Source organism: Rhinoderma darwinii, chromosome 1 (genome assembly GCF_050947455.1).
Source record: "Rhinoderma darwinii isolate aRhiDar2 chromosome 1, aRhiDar2.hap1, whole genome shotgun sequence".
Lineage (NCBI taxonomy): Eukaryota > Metazoa > Chordata > Amphibia > Anura > Rhinodermatidae > Rhinoderma > Rhinoderma darwinii.
Genome location: NC_134687.1, coordinates 605498519 through 605521029, shown reverse-complemented (window position 1 = coordinate 605521029; position 22511 = coordinate 605498519). Strand labels below are relative to the sequence as shown.

Sequence of the window (22511 nt, the reverse complement as noted above, 5' to 3'; positions counted from 1 at the left end):
CCTGTGTTGACTCTGGCTGTCCTGTGTTGTCGCCTGCCGCTGCACGGGCAGTAAAGATGGCGCCTCATGCACCCCGCCCGGTGGCGCTATGTTAGATACCCCATTTCCGGGGGCTGGATAGGGGGAAAGGCCTCTGCCCAGGCCTGTGGGGTTGGCCCTGGGAATTCTGTCCCACACTGACCTCTCTCCACGAACGGCATCTCCCCTCCAGGGGCTCGGGAGCAGCTGCCGGTCTGCATCCAAACAGAAGGGGAAGAAGGCGGGGTGAGCCCACGAGGCGACGGAGTCTGGGTGCGGCCTGCAGGAGGAGACGAAGAGGACCGCTGCGGAGTGGTGTCCAGGGTGGACCGGAGAATCCGGCCGATTGAAGGAGTGCCCGATGTGTCCGGGAGGTTCCTGCGGTGTTTCCCCCTGGTCATTCTGAGTCGGGGGACTGGTGAAGAAGCCCTGTCGGGCGATTTTCAGCTGGGTGAGTCCGGAGCTGCAGACACTCGTCCTCACACCGCCATTCCTAAGCCACGCCCCCCGGGGGATTTTTCTGGCATACGTGTCAAACATTGTGCAATAAAGTGTTAAGAAGGGGGCCGAAGCTTCTGTTTTTGTTTGATTCTTGATTTTCAGGCACTTCCCTTGCCAGACTCTGGATTAAAAGAATTTTAGGCTAGTTTCACATGGCATTTGGACTTCCGCCTGAAAACCTAGGGGGAGCTATATTAAACTGCTCCAGTCTTGATAAAAAACAAGATAGACTTACTATGGCCTTACTATTTATTGTTTTGTTTTTTTTAAAATCTGAACTTCCCTGTGATATAACAGGGCTGTGACCTGCAGGAGCAGTGTTACACAGTGCCGAGTATCCGCCAGTCGCTGCTACAGCCACACGTGGAATGTAATAGGTTGTGTTTTATGAGACGTCCTTTATATGTAGGGTGTCATTTATAGTGTCTAAACAATGGGTGAGCCATCAATTATGTATTCTAAAGACGTGTTGTCCTGATTCTAAAAATATCTGCTATGACTTATACAGGAGATGTTTTGGGGCATTAACCCTTTAGAGACCAGCCTATTGTGGACTTCAATGGCGAGTTTTGATGTTTTTTTTCCAAAAATTTTTCATCGTCGCATTTCAAAAGCCATAATTTTACATTTATTAATTATTTTGGGGGTAATGAAACCCCCCCCCCCCCTGAAATGTTACAATTCTTTTTTGCGTCTTAAGTTGACCCAGTTTTCCATGTGGTATATATAACATAATACGTTTATTCTGTATTGCGATTACGGCGATACCAAATATATTGTTTTTATATTTTATTACTTTCGCATAATAATTATAAATAATTTTAAGTATTCGTTTATGCGTCGCTGTGTTCTAAGAGCCATAACTTTTATTTTTCCATAATTTTTCCACCAACCTAGCTGTGTAAAGGCTGTTTTTTGGGGAACGACTTATATTTTATTTTTTGTACCATTTTGCGGTACATAATGATTTTTAAATGCTTTTATTGCATTTTTTAGAAGGCAGAATGATTAGAAAACATCCATTCTGGCATTGTTAGTTTTTTTTTGTTTTTTTTATGGATCAAATAATGTAATCGTTTTATAGTTCTCGTCGTTTATGGACGCAAAGATACCAAATATATAGTTTTTATTTGTTTTTATATAATAAAGCATTTTGTAAGAGAAAACGTGAGTTTCTCATTTTTTTTTTATTTTTTTTTTGATCTTTTATTTCTTAATTAGTAACTTTTATTAAACAATTTTTCCTTTTTTTTTATTTTTTAGTCCAACTACGGGAATTGACTAGGCGATCGCTTTTATGATACACTGCAATACTTCTGTATTGCAGTGTATTATGCTGTAAGGGCTGGTAGGCAGATCTGGGAGCCTTTTTTAGCCCCCTGGCTGCCATGGAAACCATCGGCACCCGTGATCGTGTTGCGGTGTTGGCGATGGGGTGACAGGGAGCCCCATTTAGATGCCGCGGTCGCTATTGATCGCGGCATCTAAGAGGTTAAACGGGCATTATCGGAGGTAATTTTGATCCTGCCCATTAGAGCAGGAGCCCTGCTAATTTTAGACGGCCCAACGCCCGCTCTAGCTGGAACAGGAAACCCGTGCGGTGCTTATGACAGCGCCGTGAAAAGAAGGCACTGTGGCATAAGTGCCCTTAATGACTGCTGTAAAAAGGCATATGGGCGGTCATTAAGGGGTTAATGTCCAGACATTATTTTAGAGCTTTTTTTATATACATACCATTTTCAGTAATAGTGTCAGGTTTTTTTTCTTTTCTCTTTTTCTTTTTTTTGTGTTTTTTATTATTGGGCTATGTGTGAAAATAGCTTTTTTTTTTTATATTCTTTTTCTGTGTGTGTGTGTGTGTGTATATATTTATATGTAATTTGCTATAGTTGGGGGGTTTATATTCAGGCTAGGGTTACGGAAACCCATGGCGTTGATCTTTGTCTTTTGATTTGCTCTTAAATAGTGTAATTTAAATACAGTAATTTACTGAGAAAATGTATTATACATTATAATTGTTTTTTAAAAAAAATAAATATATATATTTTTTTTACAGTCTATTTTTTTATTTGTAACCGGAGCGGCTTAACGGTGCAGGGCCCAGGTGTTTGTCCCGACAGATCTCATATTGATGACCGATCTGGTGGATAGGTCAATAGTTGTCTGGTAGTAGACAACCCCTTTTAAGGCTGTATTCACATCTGTTTTGTGGCTTCTGTTTATAACGAAAAGCCATGACACCGTGCTGAACATTGACGTACAATCGGATCCATCGGGCATGCAGCATTGTTTTTCCTGTTGAATCCTATAGATTCTGTGACGGAGCCTCCAACGCAGATGTGAATGTAGCCGAAGGCCAAGTTCAGACGCAGCGTATTTGCAGTGCGAATTCCGTACCGCAGCTCCGCAGCTAAGTGCAGTACAAAACATGAGAATGGGGGTTTTAAAATCCTAATCCACACGTATCGTAAAAAATCAGCAGAGAAATTGAGGTCAGGCTGCGGATTTTCAAATGTGCAGCACGTCAATTTTGTTGCAGATTTTCACAGAGGATTTCACTTCTTGGAACACGTGGATTTTGCTGCGGGTTCGTTGTTGCCAAATCACCTTCAAATTTCTTCTGCTACGTGTGGAAGTACCCGTACCCTAAGGGCTTATTCAGACGAACGGGATATACGTCCGTGCAACATGCGTGATGTTCACGCGCCTCGCACGAACCTATATTAGTCTATGTGGCCGTGCAGACGTGCGTGATTTTTACGCAGCGTTGGTCTGCGTAATAGTCAAGACATGTCCGTCGTTTGGGCGTTTTTCGAGCATCACGCACCCATTGAAGTCAATGGGTGCGTGAAAACCACGCATGTCACACGGAAGCACTTCCGTGGGACGAGCGTGATTCGCGCATCAGCTGTCAAAAGGATGAATGAAAACAGAAAAGCACCACGTGCTTTTCTGTTTACAAACATCCAAATGGAGTGTCATAATGATGGCGGCTGCGCGAAAAGCACGCAGCCGCGCATCATATGCTGCTGCCACACGGCGCAAAAACGGCACGCTCCTGTGAATCCAGCCTAAGGCTCATGCGCACAGCTGTATTAGGGTATATTCACACATGGCAGATTTGTTGCAGAAAATTCCTATCTGTACCGGGTTGTTATTGCAGCATGAGCATGGATTTATGCAAACCCCGTTCAGTAGGATGGGACAGTCGCAGAAATGTCAACAACAAATCTACCGTGTGTGAACTTACCCTTCTAGTCTTTTGTTATCAAGACAGACGTGATGGCGCTAAAAATACCGCTCCTACATGAAGCCTAGAGCCACGTTCAAAAAACATGGAAGAGCTGCAAATCTCTCCATTATACTTCATCTCTGTGTAGGTTATACTGATGGTTTCCTAGCACATAAGGCGAACGTGTTCATGTGGTGTGAATGCAGCCGAACCTCCACAGTCGCATGTATGTGGGCATAATCTCTTCATCGCTTGTGTTTTCTATGATAAAAATAAATAATATCATACTGTGTTCTTGCTGCAGCCTCTTAGGTTTGTTGTCATGGAATTGTTTCCAGGGAGCAGAGCCAAGTTGTGGGGGCAGCGTATGTATATAGTCACTATACCGTTTGCCTTGTTATGAGGACACTTGTATCTTCTTTACATAAGGGTTAAACGCCCTTTTACACAGGACATTGATCGGGTGCATGAGAGTTCATACATTACTTATCCTGTACTGATCCTGAGTTGCAGCCTGTATTATACTCCAGAGCTGCACTCACTATTCTGCTGGTGGAGTCACTGGGTACATACATTACTTATCATGTACTGTTCCTGAGTTACATCCAGTATTATACTCCAGAGCTGCACTCACTATTCTACTGGTGGAGTCACTGTGTACATACATTATACTACTTATCCTGTACTGATCCTGAGTTACAACCTGTATTATTATACTCCAGAGCTGCACTCACTATTCTACTGGTGGAGTCACTGTGTACATACATTACTTGTACTGATCCTGAGTTATAGCCTGTATTATACTTCAGAGCTGCACTCACTATTCTGCTGGTGGAGTCACTGTCTACATACATTACTTGTACTGATCCTGTGTTATAGCCTGTATTATACTACAGAGCTGCACTCACTATTCTGCTGGTGGAGTACTGTGTGCATACATTACTTATCCTGTACTAATCCAATTTTGCTGGCTTCAGAGCTGAAAGCCCCCAGTATTCATTGCTTGTTCGGTGTCTGTACAGAACTTTGGTGATTTGTGCCATTTTTACACCAGACGTTGTACAGTAATCTGATATAGGAAAACCTATCTGTCCCCTGCATTATAAGAGCTCAGCTAAGCTGTAAGTTTGAGATCAGATTGCAACAATGCAAATTCCGTTCCTTTAAGTCCTGGCCTCAACCTTTGGAAGGTAGGATGGTGAGCGGTCTATGTATGAGTGTGTCCTCTATGTATGGCACAAAGCACATTCTAGGTTCTAGTCATTACCAGTTGCCATCATTGGTGCTTGGCACATCAGAGGTGCTGGGGCTGCCTTCTGTACTATAAGGGTATGTTCACACTGCCAAATTACGGACGTAATTCAGGTGTTTTTGCCCCGAATTACGTCCGAAAAATGCGGCTTGAAAGCGTTGACAAACATCTGCCCATTGAAAGCAATGGGCTGACGTTTGTCTGTTCACACGAGGCGTTTATTTACGCGCCGCTGTCAAATGACGGCGCGTAAATAGACGCCCGCGTCAAAGAAGTGACCTGTCACTTCTTGGGGCGTAATTGGAGCCGTTATTCATTGACTCCAATGAAAAGCGGCGCCAATTACTTCCGTAATGGACGCGCCGTTCAAGCGCCTGCACATGCCGTTACGGCTGAAATTACGGGGATGTTTTCTCCTGAAAACATCCCCGTAATTTCAGCCGTTACGGACGCTGTCGTGTGAACATACCCTGAGAGGTGCTGAGGCAGCGGTAAAAAAAAACTCTCCTCGGTTCAAGTGCCTGCTTTAAACTGAAACACCGTCCCCCCACATGAATTTTGGGGGGCCCATCGCTTTAAGCTTTTCTCTTGACAGGGTTGTCACATCAGCACAACTTTATCTTTATAGTCTATTAGGGCAGGCCAGGACAAATCCCAGCCGAATGTGACAGCGAGGACACATTACCCGGTTGAGGGGCCATCGCTGTGCATTAAGAGTACAGCAAATGCGTTTCAACTGGTGTACGCTGCCCCTGTAATCCGTAAAGAGCTCCCCTTAAAGGAACAGTGTCACGAAAAAAAATATTTTGATATCAATTTGCATTTAGTCTTTTATTATAAAATCTTTTATTTATGTGTGTGTTTTACTTTTTTCTAACTTTTACTTCACTATGGGGGCTGCCATGTTGTTTTTCATCTCTGTATGGTCGATTAACGACACATACAGACATGGAATACGGCAGCTACAGTCCATAGGAGTCCATGAACGGGACCCGTCCCATTGACTTTGCACTATGGCTCTGTCCTGCGCAGACGCAGGTCAGAGTCACACAGAGCAGAGCAGCTGTTTGCAGGGAGAGAGCAGGCGCCATCCTGAAGACCAGCTGCACTGCAGGTAAGATGTGCGTCTCTGCATGTCCCACTCTCTCTCTCACAGACCCCCGCTCTCGTGACCCCCGACGGCCCCCCCCTTGTGTGAAGGACACATGAAGAAACTGTTCTGGGAAAGCACTGAACGATAAATCTCTAGTTGTGCTGAGACTGTTTGGGGATGTGACTAATGAACCTCTCAGTCTCAGCACAACTAGAGAGATTTATCATTCAGGGGTCTGGGAAAGCTGGGTGACCACCATTACCCCTCCTACTGGAGTGTGAGAGGTTCATTAGTCAGATCCCCAAACACACTCCACTAGGAGGGGTAATGGTGGTCACCCAGCTTTCCAAGACCCCTGAACAATAAATCTCTCTAATTGTGCTGAGACTGAGAGGTTCATTAGTCACATCCCCAAACAGTCTCAGCACAACTAGAGAGATTTACCGTTCAGGGGTCTGGGAAAGCTGGGTGACCACCATTACCCCTTCCACTGGAGTGTGAAAGGTTCATTAGTCACATCCCTAAACACTCCAGTATGAGGGGTAATGGTGGTCACCCAGCTTTCCCAGACGCAGATATAACCAGGAAAGGGCTGGATGGACGGGCTGAGGGTGCACAGGGTTTTTGGTGACCCCCTCTGTCATGTGATCGGACCTAGGTTACCGGTTCATCAGACGGGGTTCATGTGACTATAACTCTGTCCATAACAAGAGACAGTGCACTCAGGACAAGCCCTGCCCTCATGCCGTAGTTGTGGTTCTGTCTGCAGTGATGGCGGTGGGTGGCTCTGACACCCGCCTCCCCCGTTGGGTCATCTCAGGACAGAAGGGGTGTCTGGACTGTAGACACAGCGCCGCACCTGTCCTCAGGTCGTGTCTGGTATTGCAGTTCACCTCCATTGAAGTGAATAGGACAGAGTTGTAATACCACACACGACCTGAGGACAGGTGCGGCGCCATGTTACACCTCGATTTACGCCTTAAAAGACGGCTCCAATACGTCGGCAAACATCTGCCCATTCATTTGAATGGGTTTGCCGACGTACTGTGACGACGACCTGTAATTTTACGCGTCGCTGTCAAAAGACGGCGCGTAAAATAACAGCCTCGGCAAAGAAGTGCAGGACACTTCTTGGGACGTAATTTGAGCCGTTTTTCATTGAATTCAATGAAGAACAGCTCCAAATTACGGCCGTAATTGACGCCTCGCAAAACGCGAGTACGAGCAATTACGTCTGAAATGACGGAGCTGTTTTCTCCTGAAAACAGCTCCGTCATTTCAGACGTAAATGCAGTTCGCGTGTGCACATACCCTAAGAGTATGTTCACACACAATGTTTTCAGCTGAAAAATCGGAAGCAGAACGCCTACAAGCATCTGCCCATTGGTTTCAATGGGAAATACGGCGTTCTGTTCCGACAGGGCGTTTCTTACGTGGTAGTTTTCCAAAAACAGCACGTAAAAAGACGCCCGACCAAAATGAAGTGCACATCACTTCTTGGGCCGTTTTTGGAGCCGTTTTTCATTGACTTTATAGAAAAAAGCTCCAAAAACGACCGTTAAAAAACGCGAGTTTGATTAAAAAATGGCTGACAATCAGGAGCGGTTTTCCCTTTGTTTAGTAAGCGTGTGAACATACACTTAGCCTTTTGGTGTGTCCTAGAACACACCCAAAATGGCTGCCAGACACTGCTTAGCAATTTGAAGACACCTTTACCTGGCTTGTGAGAGGGGGGGTGAGGTTCCCTCCCACATTTACAGCTGCAAGTGCTCCCCCTGGTGGCCAACATTGGAAAACCTGTCAAATTATTATTTAATTTTTAATACTTTCCACCATACGGGAAAAAAAAATAAATACAGCAAAAAACGTAAAAAATATAATAGAAATAAGTAACGACACTTAAAAAAAAAAGGTTTAATTTGCGACACATTCCCTTTAATGATACGAATAGCAAAATAGTAAAAATTGTGGTCCACAGTCTTTAGACCAGGCCTCCCACTTTCCTTGTAGGCAGTACCCTTCTATAACTTTCCCAATAGTCATGGCCCGCTCCCCCCCTCACTTTCCCAGATGTCAATATGGCCCTCTCAGCAGCCTCCCTACTTCCTATGCCAACCCCACGTCTCCCAACCACACGTCTAGTCACAATCTGCCCCCTCTCCGCTTCCCCAATAGTCACTGCATCGCCCCCTACGTGTACTGATCCCTTGATGCTCCCTCTGATGGACAGAAGCAATATACAGCAGTTTATTGTTGGCTGCGTCCTCTCTGATAAGAAACACTAATGCAGTAGGAGCACACAGATATCATATGTCAGCCGCGGTGCCTTTTCTCTGACAGGCAGGAATCTTGTTTGGCAGCCCCTGTCCGGACACATGGAGCCGGATGCTGTCAGTGACATCACCCACTTCCATGCATTCAGCATCCAGAAGCCGAATGAGGCAAAACTTGTTCACCAGGCGGCTTGTGCAGAGCCACTGCATCCAGCAACTGTTGCTCTGGTGGGCTCAGCTGGACTAAGTATTGTACTAGATGGTTATCCATTCTTTTAAATGGTGCCATGCAATACTCCATTTTCTGACCAATAGAATAATGCCCAGATTTTTAGGACAAGCTCGCAATTGGTTGAACAGTGAAATAGCCTGGGCATCCTTTGCCATCTTCTATCCCTCATGCCAGGACACGGTCGCTGCTCTCATCTGCGCTGTTTGTTTTGGTGTGTTCACACGTTCTCATCTGGTTTTTTTCCCTCCTTGTTTTCTGGGTCACATATTTGGCTGTATTGGGGTTGCAGGTCGACATCCTGGTGTGATATCACCGCCGCGCGTATGCCGGTATATACTAGATAATGTGATGTAATGAGCAGGGAGTGGTCAGGGCTAGTGAAGTGCGGCGTGTAGTGTAGGGTGTACATTGTTACTGGGGAAACGATAATAGGGTTTATGACTGACGTCTTCTATTAACAGTGTCGTGGAAAAGTTGGTGAAATGCATGTTCTCTATAAATGGGCAAACTTCAAAATCCATATATCTTTAAAGCATTATCATACTCCTCTCATCACACAATGTGAGGGCATATCACTAGAATATTCCATGACTTTGCGATTGTTGGGGGTTCTACTGCTGTGACCGCCGGTGATCCTGGGATTCATCGCGCACTCCCGGCATCCTGCTGTGCAGACAACGGCAACACCGCTCCAATAAAGTGAAAGGGGCGAACTGCAGTTCCCTGTACAGCTGGCAGCCAAGAGTGCCGCTGTATAAGGAAGGGGAGACCGCGCTAAACCAGCACTACTGCCTCTTCATTCTCAGGATCGGTTAAGACCCCACCAATCACAAAGTGATGGCAAAGCCAAGTAATTTGCCACTACTTCGTGTGATTGGTATGGAACTCTGGTCGGAGCTCCTTTTTTCTGAAACAGATCTCCAAATCCACTGCATAGCCACAGTTAACTGATAAAATGATGGCCGCCGGTAGGGGGCGCTTAGAAGCTTACTGTTACTGAGTTCTGCAAGCTCCCCCTAGTGCAGTAAGCCAGAAGTTTAGCATGTAACTCTATGGGGGGGGGGGGGGAATTCATTATCTGGTTATCATTAAAAAAAAAAGTTGCTGTTTTTGACGCAAGCACGTTTTGCACAATAATTGACACCTTTTTTTTTTTTTTTTTTCTTTTTTTTTACTTTTAGGCTGCGGCTGGCACTTTTAAAAAGGGGTGTAGCTTAGCAAAAGGGCGGGGCTAACCACAACCCCCAAAAAATTACTATTTACACCAGAATCTGACAAATCTAGATGTTCCTTTCTGACCCAAGGACTCCTGTGTGTAGATTCTGCTATTACATACTTGTTGTGGCACCCCCTGCTGTACCATTCATTCTTCTCAGAATGTCCACTGCCTGTGAGAAGAAGGCGCTTCTAGTGTGACGTTTCTTATTGCGCCAATATACGTGAATGATTAAATAAGAAGACAAAATGCTAACTTTTTTATACGCGAAGTTGATCGTAACAGAAGTCATCAGCTTTATCCATACGTTCGTGTCTTCCACAGTGGCCCTATAAAACAACACACTTGTGAGCAGCCAATCAGCAGCCACTTACATATAGCTATCCCTTCCCGAGCCCATCTCCGAAAATTCTGGGACTGTGCTAGGAATCCGTGGCCACCTCGCTGGATTCTGGTTAGGGTTCTGTGGTCAGGGGCCACACAGTGACCATTGTGCAGATTATTCATTATCACCATTTACATTGTTCTGTGTATAATAAGTGAGATTTTCCATCTAAAATACAGGTAATGTTTGCTTTATGCTCGCATTGTGGGTTAACATAAAGAAAGGGCAGTGCCTACGGACCTGAGGTCAGACGTTGCAGCATAAAGTAACACGGCTGGTAAATCTGCATCCTGGAACGTCATACAAAGTCGGAGAGAAACTGCAAACATTTACCATTTTCCTGTCTCTCGTGATCCCGAGAGACGTTAGATCCACATTCAGGATGCTTCAGTTACTTCCATCCTCCACTTATGCACATTCTGTTCTGCCATGTTTCCCTGGAGGTAGGATGGTTCAGTGACTGCTGGACACCTCTAACACCTCTCACCCCAGCGGAAAATTAAACTAGATCAGCTGCTAAAATCCATATCTACAGCCGGGTGGGGGTCAGGCTACACAACCAGACTGCTCTTATAGGGGGAGGGTCAGACTACACAACCAGACTGCTGTTATAGGGGGAGGGTCAGACTACACAGCCAGACTGCTGTTATAGGGGGAGGGCCAGACTGCTGTTATAGGGGGAGGGTCAGACTACACGGCCAGACTGCTGTTATAGGGGGAGGGTCAGACTACACGGCCAGACTGCTGTTATAGGGGGAGGGACAGACTACACAGCCAGACTGCTGTTATAGGGGGAGGGTCAGGCTACACAGCCAGACTGCTGTTATAGGGGGAGGGTCAGACTACACAGCCAGACTGCTGTTATAGGGGGAGGGTCAGACTACACAGCCAGACTGCTGTTATAGGGGGAGGGTCAGACTACACAGCCAGACTGCTGTTATAGGGGGAGGTCCAGACTACTTTGTAGTAAGCATTGCCTTTCTCTTGATATATGGAACTATTGTTTCACCAAACTATGTTCAGCGCATTGATTTATCGTCTGCTCTTTCTTTCCCATCAACGCCTCACTCTCCTGTGTTTGGTCTCCGCAGACCTCTTTGGTAGGAATGAATAGGACGCTGCACTTCTAGCAACATGGGTGCCAACAACAGCACTATAAACGAACTGTCTGAGAACGACTACTTAAAGAAGCTGTCTGGAACTGAGGCCATTTCTGAGAATGAGCCCTTCTGGAACCAGCTGCTGTCATTTACCTTCAGCACTCCAACAAACAGGTACGTTCTTTGCCATCGATACGATGCGTCCCACCACAATGTGTCATTTTGTTTCACCTCTGAAGATTAACCTGATTTGCGTTCCCCAAAAATTACTTGTTTATTGATATTTCAAGATAGAACTTTATTTTGGCCCTGACGTCACCCGTTCACCTGTCACTCCAGAGCTCTCAGTGGTCAATAGTGCCAAATACTCTTGTTTGCAAACTCCAAAGTTGCTATAATTTTCAAATAAAATAATGACTTATTACCCTTAATTATTTACCCTTCACCAACTCTCAGCCACTTTCCTGTCTAACGCCCTGTTCACATGAAATTTTTTTGCAGGCAGAAGAAATCTGCCTCCGACTTCCTTCAGGAATGATGAGGCAGATTTTGAGCTGTCTGCACTCTTGCCGCAGTTTTTGCAGCGCTTTTTGCCCACGGCCAGTGCAGCTAATGCAAGGACCGCAGCCAAAAATGCTCGGAAACGAGTGCCGTGGGTTTATTTTTCCTCCTATTGATTTCAGTTGGGAGTCAGAGGAGGAACTGTGGCAAAGGACATCCTGCTTCTCTTTCCCGCGAGCGGCCAAAGGCCGCTTGGGATAAAAAACGCCTTTGCCTCCCATTGAAATCAATGGAAGGCGGTTTCGGAAGTTTTTTGATGCTGATTCTGACGCGGCAAAATCAGCACTAAAAAAAAAACTGTGTGAACAGGGCCTAATATTATTTGGTTTGGGTCTTTCGTAGAGAAGTGCATTTCACTTTGTCCCTTGGGCTACTAGAGTTCAAGAATGACTTGGATAAACTTTAAAGGGAACCGGTCACGAGCATTTCACCTATTGAACTTTACTTATCCGTCACTGGCCGCTGCTATCAAAAGTTCATTGCCTAGACGAATACAACACTTGTACGATGATAACGGGTTGAGATCATTTCAGCAGTTGAAAGACATATTTCCACTAGAGCACAATATGTTTTATCAATATTTGCAGATCAGTCATGCCCTACAGGCGCAGGCGCATGTGGTGGACCTGACGGTCTGTGCTCTTGGGGTCCTAGAGTATGTGGGACGGGCTGACACGACCAAAGGCCTGATCTCAATGGCGTACAGGAGCTTACTGTCCAAACACCTGGGAAACCCGATGGTGCTGGTAAAAGCGAAATGGGAACAGGATGTCGGTCTATTGACCGAGGAGGAGTGGGAGGAGATATTAGCATCCACATGTCACTTATCGCTCAGTCTGGCGCAGAAGAGATCACAACTCTTCCTGATACATAGAGTGTACCGCACCCCGTGGGTATTAAAACAGATGGGTATTAGAACGGATGCTAAATGTCCTAGGTGCACGGAAGAGAAGGTGGACATATTACATATATTTTGGTCATGTGAGGCTCTGAGGACCCTATGGGGGGAAATATTGGACCTGATAAAGCAGGTGTATGGTCGGGAATTGGCGGCAGACCCTAAAGTTATGTTGTTGGGAGCGGTGGGAGAATTGGAGAGTGACAGAATGGCAAGCCTGGCAATTGCCAAAATATTATATCAAACGAGGAAATGCATTGCTAAACACTGGCTGGACGCGGAGCCACCAGGAATGAGGGAAATTGTAGGAATGTTGAATTATAATATCCTGATGGAGCATAAGATATTTTCTAAAAGGGGCACGGAAAAAAAATTTGAGAAACAATGGAGCAGATGGTTGGCCTGTCCTGAGGTGCGGACACCTGAACTGAGCAGAATAAGGGCGAGAGTCGTCTGAGGAACTGGGGGTGATAGAGTCTGGAGCAAAGAAGGGGTGGTGGGGAACCTTGGTAAGAGAAATGTGCTCTGACCAGGAATGGTACTAGAAACAAAGGGCGGAGATATAGTGGGGGGCTGTGTGGGGAGGGGGGAAAGGGGGGAAGTTGGGGATTTCCTGATATGCTGTCACTATTGTATACGATGTTGGAAAATTGTAATGTGAATGTTACTATGTTATTTCATTTCTGTGTTCGTATCAATAAAATTGGTTTGATTTTAAAAAAAAAGTTCATTGCCGTTATCCCCTCTCCTAAACTCCTCCGACTGTAAATAACGGTCTGCAAACATTTCGGGCTTTTTATTGTAATAATCCGGTATCCCTTTGTGCGCACACATCAGAATAAGACAATAATTCACAAGCGTAGGATTTTGTGCGCTGGGGGAAGGCGAGGAGCTGTCAATCAAAAGTAAGGAGGCGGGGAAACGCGGAAAGACTTGAGGAATGAAGATATGACTCTTTTATGGTCATTAGCATACGGTGCGGGAACACTAAAAAACTGAATATTAAAGATACAGAGCCGACTAAGAAGACAATTATAGGTTATATAGAAATTATTTTTCACCCACTACCACCAGGTATTGCTGGTTTAACCAGTTCAGGACCGGTCTATTTTGAGCCTTCAGGACCAGACGCCATTTTTAGCACGCATTGGTTAAATGGCTATAACTTTTTTTTATTTTTTGAGCCAGCAATGTGAGTTTTGCGTTTTTTTTTTTTTTCTTTTGTTTTCTTGTTTTGTTTCCCCCCCCCCCCCCGTAGACTATGCAGGTTTCTTTATTTATTTATTTTTTTTTATACACCTCCTTTTTGCTATTTTAGAATTTTTAGCCTTAAAGTTTGAAAATAATAGTAAAAAAATATGCTTTTTTACGTTTCAGCTATTTTTATTTTTTTTGGTAATAACATAGTTTTACCCTAAAATAGACCTTTTATTTGTGATCGTCATTGTCTACCGTAAATGTAAATATATTACATGTCTATATTAGCGTAATTGGCTCAGGGCTAACGTTACAACAATGATGATCGTGTTTTTTTGGGGTGGGTATTTTGTGTGTATAATATTATTATTATTTTTTGCACTTTACTGTTATTTTTTTATTACTATGGTCTGTCCCTCAAAGGTCAGAAAAGACCATTGGGCGGCTTTATATATATTTTTTTATAAAAATATAAAAGCGAAAAAGCACCGCAAAATTTGTAAAGCAATTTCTCCCGAGTAAAACAATACCTCACATGTGGTAATAAACGGCTGTTTGGACACACGGCAGGGCTTAGAAGGGAAAGAGCGCTATTTGGCTTTTGGAGTTCACATTTAGCAGGAATGGTTTGCGGAGGCCAGGTCACATTTGCAAAGCCCCTGAGGGGACAAAACAGTGGAAACGCCCAAAAAGTGACTCCATTTAGGAAACTACACCTCTTGAGGAATTCATCTAGGGATGTAGTGAGCATTTTGACCCCACAGATGTTTCATAGAACTTATTAGAATTGGGCAGTGAAAATAAAAACAATCCTTTTTCTTCAATAAGACGTAGCTTTAGCGCAAATTTTTTTCATTTTCTCAACAAATAAAGGAAAAAAAAGAAACCAACATTTGTAAAGCAATTTCTCCCGAGTACGGCAATACCCCATATGTGGTCATAAACTGCTGTTTGGGCAAACGGCAGGGCTCAGAAGGGAAGGACCGCCATTTGGAGTGCAGATGTTGCTGGATTGGTTTCTGGGCGCCTGTGGGCCCAAAACAGTGGAAACCCCCCAGAAGTGACCCCATTTTGGAAACTACACCCCTCAATGCATTTACCAAGGGGTGTAGTAAGCATTTTAACCCTGCAGGTGTTTTGTAGAAATTAGTGTGCACTCGATGTTGCAGAGTGAAAATGGGATTTTTTTCCATAGATATGCCAATATGTGGTGCCCAGCTTGTGCCACCATAACAAGACAGCTCTCTAATTATTATGCGGTGTTTCCCGGTTTTAGAAACACCCTACATGTGACCCTAATCTTTTGCCTGGACATATGACAGGGCTCAGGAGTGAAGAGTACTATGCGGAGTGGAGGCCTAATTTGGCGATTTACAAACTATTGGTTCACAACTGCAGAGGCTCAGATGTGAAATAATAAAAAGAAACCCCTGATAAGTGACCCCCACTATGGAAACTGCACCCCTCAAGGCATTTATTAAGGGGTGTAGTGAGCATTTTCACCCCACAGGTCTTTTCCATAAATGAATGCACTGCGGATGGTGCAAATTAAAAATGTATATTTTTCCCTAGATATGCCATTCAGTGGCAAATATGTCATGCCCAGCTTATGACGCTGGAGACACACACCCAAAAAATTGTTAAAAGGGTTCTCCTGGGTATGACGATGCCATATATGTTGAAGGAAACTGCTGTTTGGGCACGCTGTAGGGTTCAGAGCCGAGGGAGCACCATTTGGTTTTGGAGAGCGGATTTTGCTTGGTACTATATTTGTTTGAGTATTGCTGGTGTTTCCATTTATAATGTGGGGGTACATGTAAGCGGGGTGGAGTATATAAGGGGCATAGTCAGGTGGTATAATAATGGGGTAAAAAAATAATAAAATAATCCATAGATGTGTGTTACGCTGTGAAGCAATCCTTTCCGCACAGGCCGGTGTCGCACTGATAAATGGTGTCATTTCTTATCCCCCTTTTGGTCCACACTCCGCACCTTTGTAGTTTGAGGAATTTTGCTGGGAAGTGTTGTCCTGGTATAATACGGGCACCGTCGCTTCCAGCAGATATGTTTGGGCCCTCCCTTTCCTGGTTCCCTAATTTTAGGTCCTTGATAAATCGCCTCTTGAAACAGAAGAAATGTTCCCCTCGGGCACAACTGCATATTTTTTTATTTCCTGACTTATTGGAGCCATAACTAATTTTATTTTTCATAGACGTAGCGGTATGAGGGCTGGTTTGTTGCGGGACGAGCTGTAGTTATTATTGGTACCATTTTGGGGTACATGTGACTTTTTGATCACCTTTTATCCTATTTTTTGGAAGGCCAGGTAAACAAAAAAATGCAATTCTGGCACAGCTTCTTTAGTTTTTTTTATACAGCATTCACCATGCGTTATAAATGACATGTTAACTTTATTCTGCGGGTCAGTACGATTCCGGCGATACCTAATTTATAGCATTTTTTTATGTTTTACAACTTTTTGCACAATAAAATTACTTTTGTAAAAAGAATGTATTTTTTCTGTCGCCAAGTTGTGAGAACCATAACTTTTTAATTTTTTTGTCGACGGAGCTGTTTGAGGTCTTGTTTTTATAGGTACCATTTTTGGATACGTGCGACTTTTTGATCACTTTTTATTCTAATATTTGTAGGGCAAAGTGACCAAAAAACAGACACTCTGGTATAGTTTTTTAGTTTTTTTTTTTTACGCTGTTCACCGCGTGCAATAAATAATATAATATGTTGATACCTCCGGTCGTTACGGTCGTGGCGATACCAAATACATATGGTTTATTATTATTTTTCAATAATAAAGGACTTGATAAGAGTAAAAGGGGGATTGTGTTTTATTTGAATACTTGAAACTTTTATTGTTTTAAAACTCTTATTTTTTGCACTTTGTTTTACACTTTTTTTATACTTTTTTTTACACTTTTTCACAAGTCCCACTAGGGGACTTGAAGGTCCAACGGTCAGATTTTTTTTTTTCTAATACATTGCACTACCTATGTAGTGCAATGTATTAGATCTGTCAGTCATTCACTGACAGCAAGCCGATTAGGCTTCGCCTCCCGGCGGGGCCTAAATCGGCTTCCGTAATGGCAGAGCAGGAGACCATTGTGTCTCCTGTTGCCATAACAGCAGTCGCCAGTCCTGATTGCCTGTCAGGGCTGGCGATCTGCTAGTAACCGCTACGATGCAGCAATTGCAGCCACCGAACCCCGGCAATTTCATTACTGGGGTTCCGATGAGCTGCAAACACCTTAAGTGCAACGATCGCGTTTGAGCGCTGCACTTAAGGGGTTAATGGCGGGGATCGAAGCTAATTTCGGTCCCCGCCATTACAGCCGGATGTCAGCTGTAAGATACCTCTGAGATCCGGCGATGATGGCACCGGCTCAGCTTCTGAGCTGGTGCCAAACATTTGGCGTAAGTATACGGCATTTTGCGGGAAGCACTGGCTTTCCATGACGTATACTTACGGCAAATGTAGGGAAGGGGTTAATGAAGATACTATATTATTATTGTTATATGGCAATCTGTGCAGCGCTGTGGAATATGTTGGCACTATATAAATGAATACCATAAATAACGACACGGAGCTAAACCAGCTTGGAGGAAAATACAGATGAGGGGGAACCTAAAGATCTGCTTTAAACATTCATGACTAAATGTATTTTCAATAACCTTGAAGGGCTTGTCCACGTGTAGCGGAATTGCGGACGGAAAATACGCAGCAGAATACAGTAGCCGCAAAGTGGGTGAGATTTACCAAATTGACCTGCGGTGCGTATTTTTCATACAGCAGCATGTCCTGAAAGTGGCCTGAATTGCTGCTTTTTTCAGAGGAGATGTCCCCATGTCCTAACATAACGACAAACGCACCAAAATACGCACCATTTTCTGCAGGAAATGGTGCGGAATGTCTGCTAGTTTCTGCGGATTTGCTGCAGAAATTTTGATGCGGAAACCACATCGGAATCCGTGCCAAAAAATGTCCCAAAGCGCGCACCCCCCATTGATTTTAATAGGAGGCAGAGGCGTTTTTTGCGCGGGCGGCTTTTTGCTGCTCGCAGGGAAAAGAAAGCAGCACGCGCTTTCTTCGAGCAGTTTCCGCCTCTAACCTTCTGGTGGTTTTTTTCCCCATGGTTTTTGCATTAGATTTAACGTCCGCGTACAAAAAAACCGCCGCAACGAAAAGTTGAAAAAAAATAAAAGCGTCCAAAAGTACTGACTATTAAAAATCTGCCTCAAAATTACTGTAGGATTTTTTTCTGCCTTTCAAAAAAATTGTGTGAACTGGCCTGTTCCTAAGGGTATGTGCACACACACTAATTACGTCCGTAATTGACGGACGTATTTTGGCCGCAAGTACCGGACCGAACACAGTGCAGGGAGCCGGGCTCCTAGCATCATAGTTATATACGATGCTAGGAGTCCCTGCCTCTCCGTGGAACTACTGTCCCGTACTGAAAACATGATTACAGTACGGGACAGTTGTCCGGCAGCGAGGCAGGGACTAGCATAAGTATGATGCTAGGAGCCTGGCTCCCTGCACTGTGTTCGGTCCGGGTCTTCCGGCCGAAATACGTTCCGTACATTACGGACGTAACATGGTCGTGTGAACCCAGCCTAAGGCTTTATTCAGACGAGTGTATTTTACGTCTGTGTGCAATAACTGACCGCACGCTGACCCATGCAAATCAATGGGGCTATTCTCTTATACGTGTTTTTCACGCACCATCTGTCCGTTGCGTGAAACTCACTGCACGTTCTATTTTGGTACATTTTTGCGGAACACGTCGTCTTTTGAATTCGTTGGGAAAAACAAGGACAGCGCACAAACGTCATCCGTGTGCTGTCAGTGGTTCACTCATCGGTTGCTAAGAAATGCAGAGAAAAAAAAAACAAAACCAGGAAGTTCTCGCAGAGGAGAAACACTGACCCGAAAACTGGTGTCACGCAACTGAAACGCATGAAATACGGGCGTAGAACTGACACGCTTGTCTGAAAATTGCCCCAAATCTTCCGTCTATTTCAATGGGAGGTGGAGGTGTTTCAAGCCTTTTCTTGAAGCACTTTCCGCCTCGAAACCACCTTTGAAATCATTGGAAGGCGGAAGAAAAACACACCAAAAATCGGATAAAAAAATAAATAAATGTAAAACGCTTGCATTTCAAAATCTGCCTCCAATCCAGAATGAATTTTCCATATTTTTTTTTTCACTGCATGGCAAAAAGTGGTGTGTGTGTATACACAACACCCCCCGCCCCCACAGTTTTTGAGTGCATGGCTAATGCTACTCGCAGCAGATATGTAGAATTTAATGTATCTGGTTTTTTGTTTTTTTTCTTCTGATTCATTTTTTCTGGTCTCGCAGGTTGTGGGTGGATTGGTCTTCGGGGTTCACAGCAATTAGTACATTCTGCAAGATGTCTCCATGGAAACCATCACATAGAAGCTTCACCGGTTGTAAAAACGAAAGAACCGTAGAGGGCAAATATGAGGGTGTATCAGTAACTGTATAGCAGCATGTTAGAAATGTTGGGGTAATGGAGAATTGTAATTTTGTAAATATCTTTTTGTATTTTTTGACTACTTTTCCCCCCCTAATGATACAGTAACTAGTGCTCCAGACGGGTATTTCAGAACATCTCCCTCCAGTGTAATACATGGCAGCCCCGAGTCCTCAGTCTTTGCAGAATTTCTGGCAAATAGGGGAAGATTCCCAAAAAAAGAGGGCCGAATGGGCAGCAGTTTTCCTGATCAGACGTCCCTTATAGGCGACATGCACACTGCATGCATTTCAAGTAATCTTACCTACATGTTTTGGAATTTCTTCGCACGTAAATTGATCAGAACCAAAAGCTGCACCGGTTTCTGCATCAAAATGTAAAATCCGCACCTAAAAACACATAAAAAATGCAATATTAACACCTCTGCACCACAGCCATTTTTGTTTTTCACTCCCCGCCTTCCAAGAGCTATAACTTTTTTTTTCTTTTTCCGTCAATAGTGTTGTGAGGGCTTATTTTTTGCAGGAGGAGTTGTAGTTTCTATTGTCGCTGTTTATTGTAACATATTGTAGTGTACTGGAAAACGAAAAAAAAAAAAATCTTTGTGGGGTGGAATTGGGAAAAACGGCGATTCCTCCGTTGTTTTTTGGGTTTCCTTTTACGTCCTTCACCGTGCGGTAAAAACGACAACTTAACTTCTGAATATGATTACGGCGATATAAAATGTATAGTTTTCATGATGTTCTACTATTTTTATAAAGAGAAAACCACTTTTTAAAAATTTTGGTTTGTCTCCCCATATTCCGAGAGCCATAACTTTCTGGCGGTTTTAAATATTTTTTTTTTTTATATAGCGATCACTGTGCAAGTTAAATAATATATTGTAATTGGCAATACCAATTTTGTTTATTTTTTACATTACTTTAGAGGGAAACATTTTTTTTTTTTTTACTTTTAATCTTCTATTTTTTGTGTACTACTAAGACCTTTATTTCGCTATATATTATTAGTCCCGCTAGGGGATTTGAACCAGCGATCGTCAGATCGATGGTACAATACACTTAATACACTGCGATACATTGGTATTTGTCTTTTTCACAGGCTCTCGGGCAGAGCTGAACAGCAGCAGAAATAAGGCAGACCTTCATTAGGCCCGCGGCTTGCCATGACAACCATCGGCACCCAGAGATCGCTATTGGCCATATAGGTGGTTAAACAGCCAGTCCGTTATCTCTGTTAATGGCCGTTAGCGTAACTGGTGTCAGCTGTAATACACAAAGCGAATCGAGCGGGCTTAGCCTGTGAGCCCGCTCCATACTTCAACCCCCGCACTCAGACGTACGGGACTTCCTGGTGGGTCAAGGCGTCAAGTTCAGATTTTACCTGCGGAATTACCTGTGGTTTTTGAAATTCCGCAACGTGTGCATGAAGCCTTGGATTGAAACGTTGGGCAAAGTTTCAAAATGGAGCTACCGGGGTCATATAACATCAGGGATGAGCAAGCTGTAGTTTATTGCTACCATTTTGGGGTACATCAAGCTTTTTGATCACTTATTTTTTTTTTCCATATTTTTTGGGGGGTGGTAAGGTAACCAAAGAACAGCAATTCTGTCTTTTTTTTCTTTTTTTTACGGCGTTCACTTTGTAATGTTATATTAGAGTAGCTTGAACTTGTACGGATGTGGCACTACCAGTTATGTTTATTTTCGTTTTTTGACATTACTTTAGGGAAAAAATGGGAAAAGGTTTTCTTTTTTAAATTTAGAATATTTTGTTTTGTATGTTACGAAAAACGTTAACCATTTTTTACAATATTTTATCATTTTCCTGAGGGCCTTTAACAAGCAGTTGTTATATCCCTGGTACATTACAATGTAAGGCCCTGCCATGCCTGTGCCATGTTCCCGTACTTTGTAATGGTCCGTAAAATAAAAAAAATAAGAGATGTCCTATTATCTGCATGTCATTTCTATTGGCCCGGACACCTCCCTGTAAATATAAGGGAACGTGTCCGTGGATAATAGAAATGAATGGGTCCATAATTGCAGATCAAAGTGACGTCCGTGTGCATGGGGCCTTATACTTATGTATTGCAGTATATCGTGTTTTTTACTGCCTCCTATTAAGCTTAGAGCTGGGTAGGAGCACAAACATGGCAGACCTTGGGGAGAACCATGGCACCTCGCAGTTGCAGTGAGGTATGATGCCAATATGATGGAAATATATGGGGACGAACAATCATAGTAAGTATCGCTCATCCTTATACATAACCATCATTGCACCTAGTCAAAGGAGAAAACGGGCACCGATCAACGAGCTGACCTGTAGGTCGGCGCTGTTTTCATGGCCAATATTGGCCGTGTAAGGCCCCATGCACAGGATTAGCCCCATTGGGGCTAATCCAAGTGCAGATCTGTGGTACATCACATGGCACATTTACAGTGCGGATCCTCTGGCAATTACATGTTGGATTTGCCTTGGACTGAATACTAATAAATATATTTATCATTCTATCTCTCGATCTCAAGCACGGCTTATAATAGGTGTATGGGCTTTAGTTAGATTTACAGCCCATTGTATTTTAGTGTTGAAAAATAGTGCCAGGCAGCAGTCAGGGAATCTCTGCCCGCCACTGGCCAGGTACTACAGAGGAGCCACATTCAAGATGAATGGAGCATAAAACATATCAGAGCGAGTCTTTTCAAAGAATGAAGACCCCAGATACTTTAACAAATATTAACTTTTTGAACTTGGAAACTTTTGTATGAATAGCCGTCCTGAGACCACCTCCCTTTAACACCACAGGAATTAATAGAATGGCTGCAGGTTACTGGACTGTACAGGCGAAGTGGCCAAAACAACGCCCCCTGCTGACATCACTTCCTGCTCTGCAGCGATTGGCTGTAATTGCACCTGACAGACTTCCTGCCCTGCCCGCCCTCAGCCTTGTAGTGAGGGAAGCAGGAGAACTGCTGTTACCCCCATCAATGTCCATTCTCCAAGGCTCCCTGCTGATCTACACTTGAAGGGATTGCTC

The 22511-nt window shown here is 43.9% G+C and overlaps 1 protein-coding gene across 4 annotated transcripts in view; it reads left to right on the top strand.

Annotated features, from left to right (window-relative positions):
• DYM (dymeclin) overlaps positions 1-22511 on the top strand; it is a 343122-nt gene that overhangs the window by 11783 nt on the left and 308828 nt on the right. For all 4 annotated transcript variants that reach the window (XM_075840896.1, XM_075840904.1, XM_075840919.1 and 1 more), the window contains one exon: positions 11294-11476. In XM_075840896.1, coding sequence (XP_075697011.1) covers positions 11337-11476 — 140 coding nt within the window. In that variant the 5' untranslated portion in view covers positions 11294-11336. The remainder of the gene's footprint in view (positions 1-11293; positions 11477-22511) is intronic.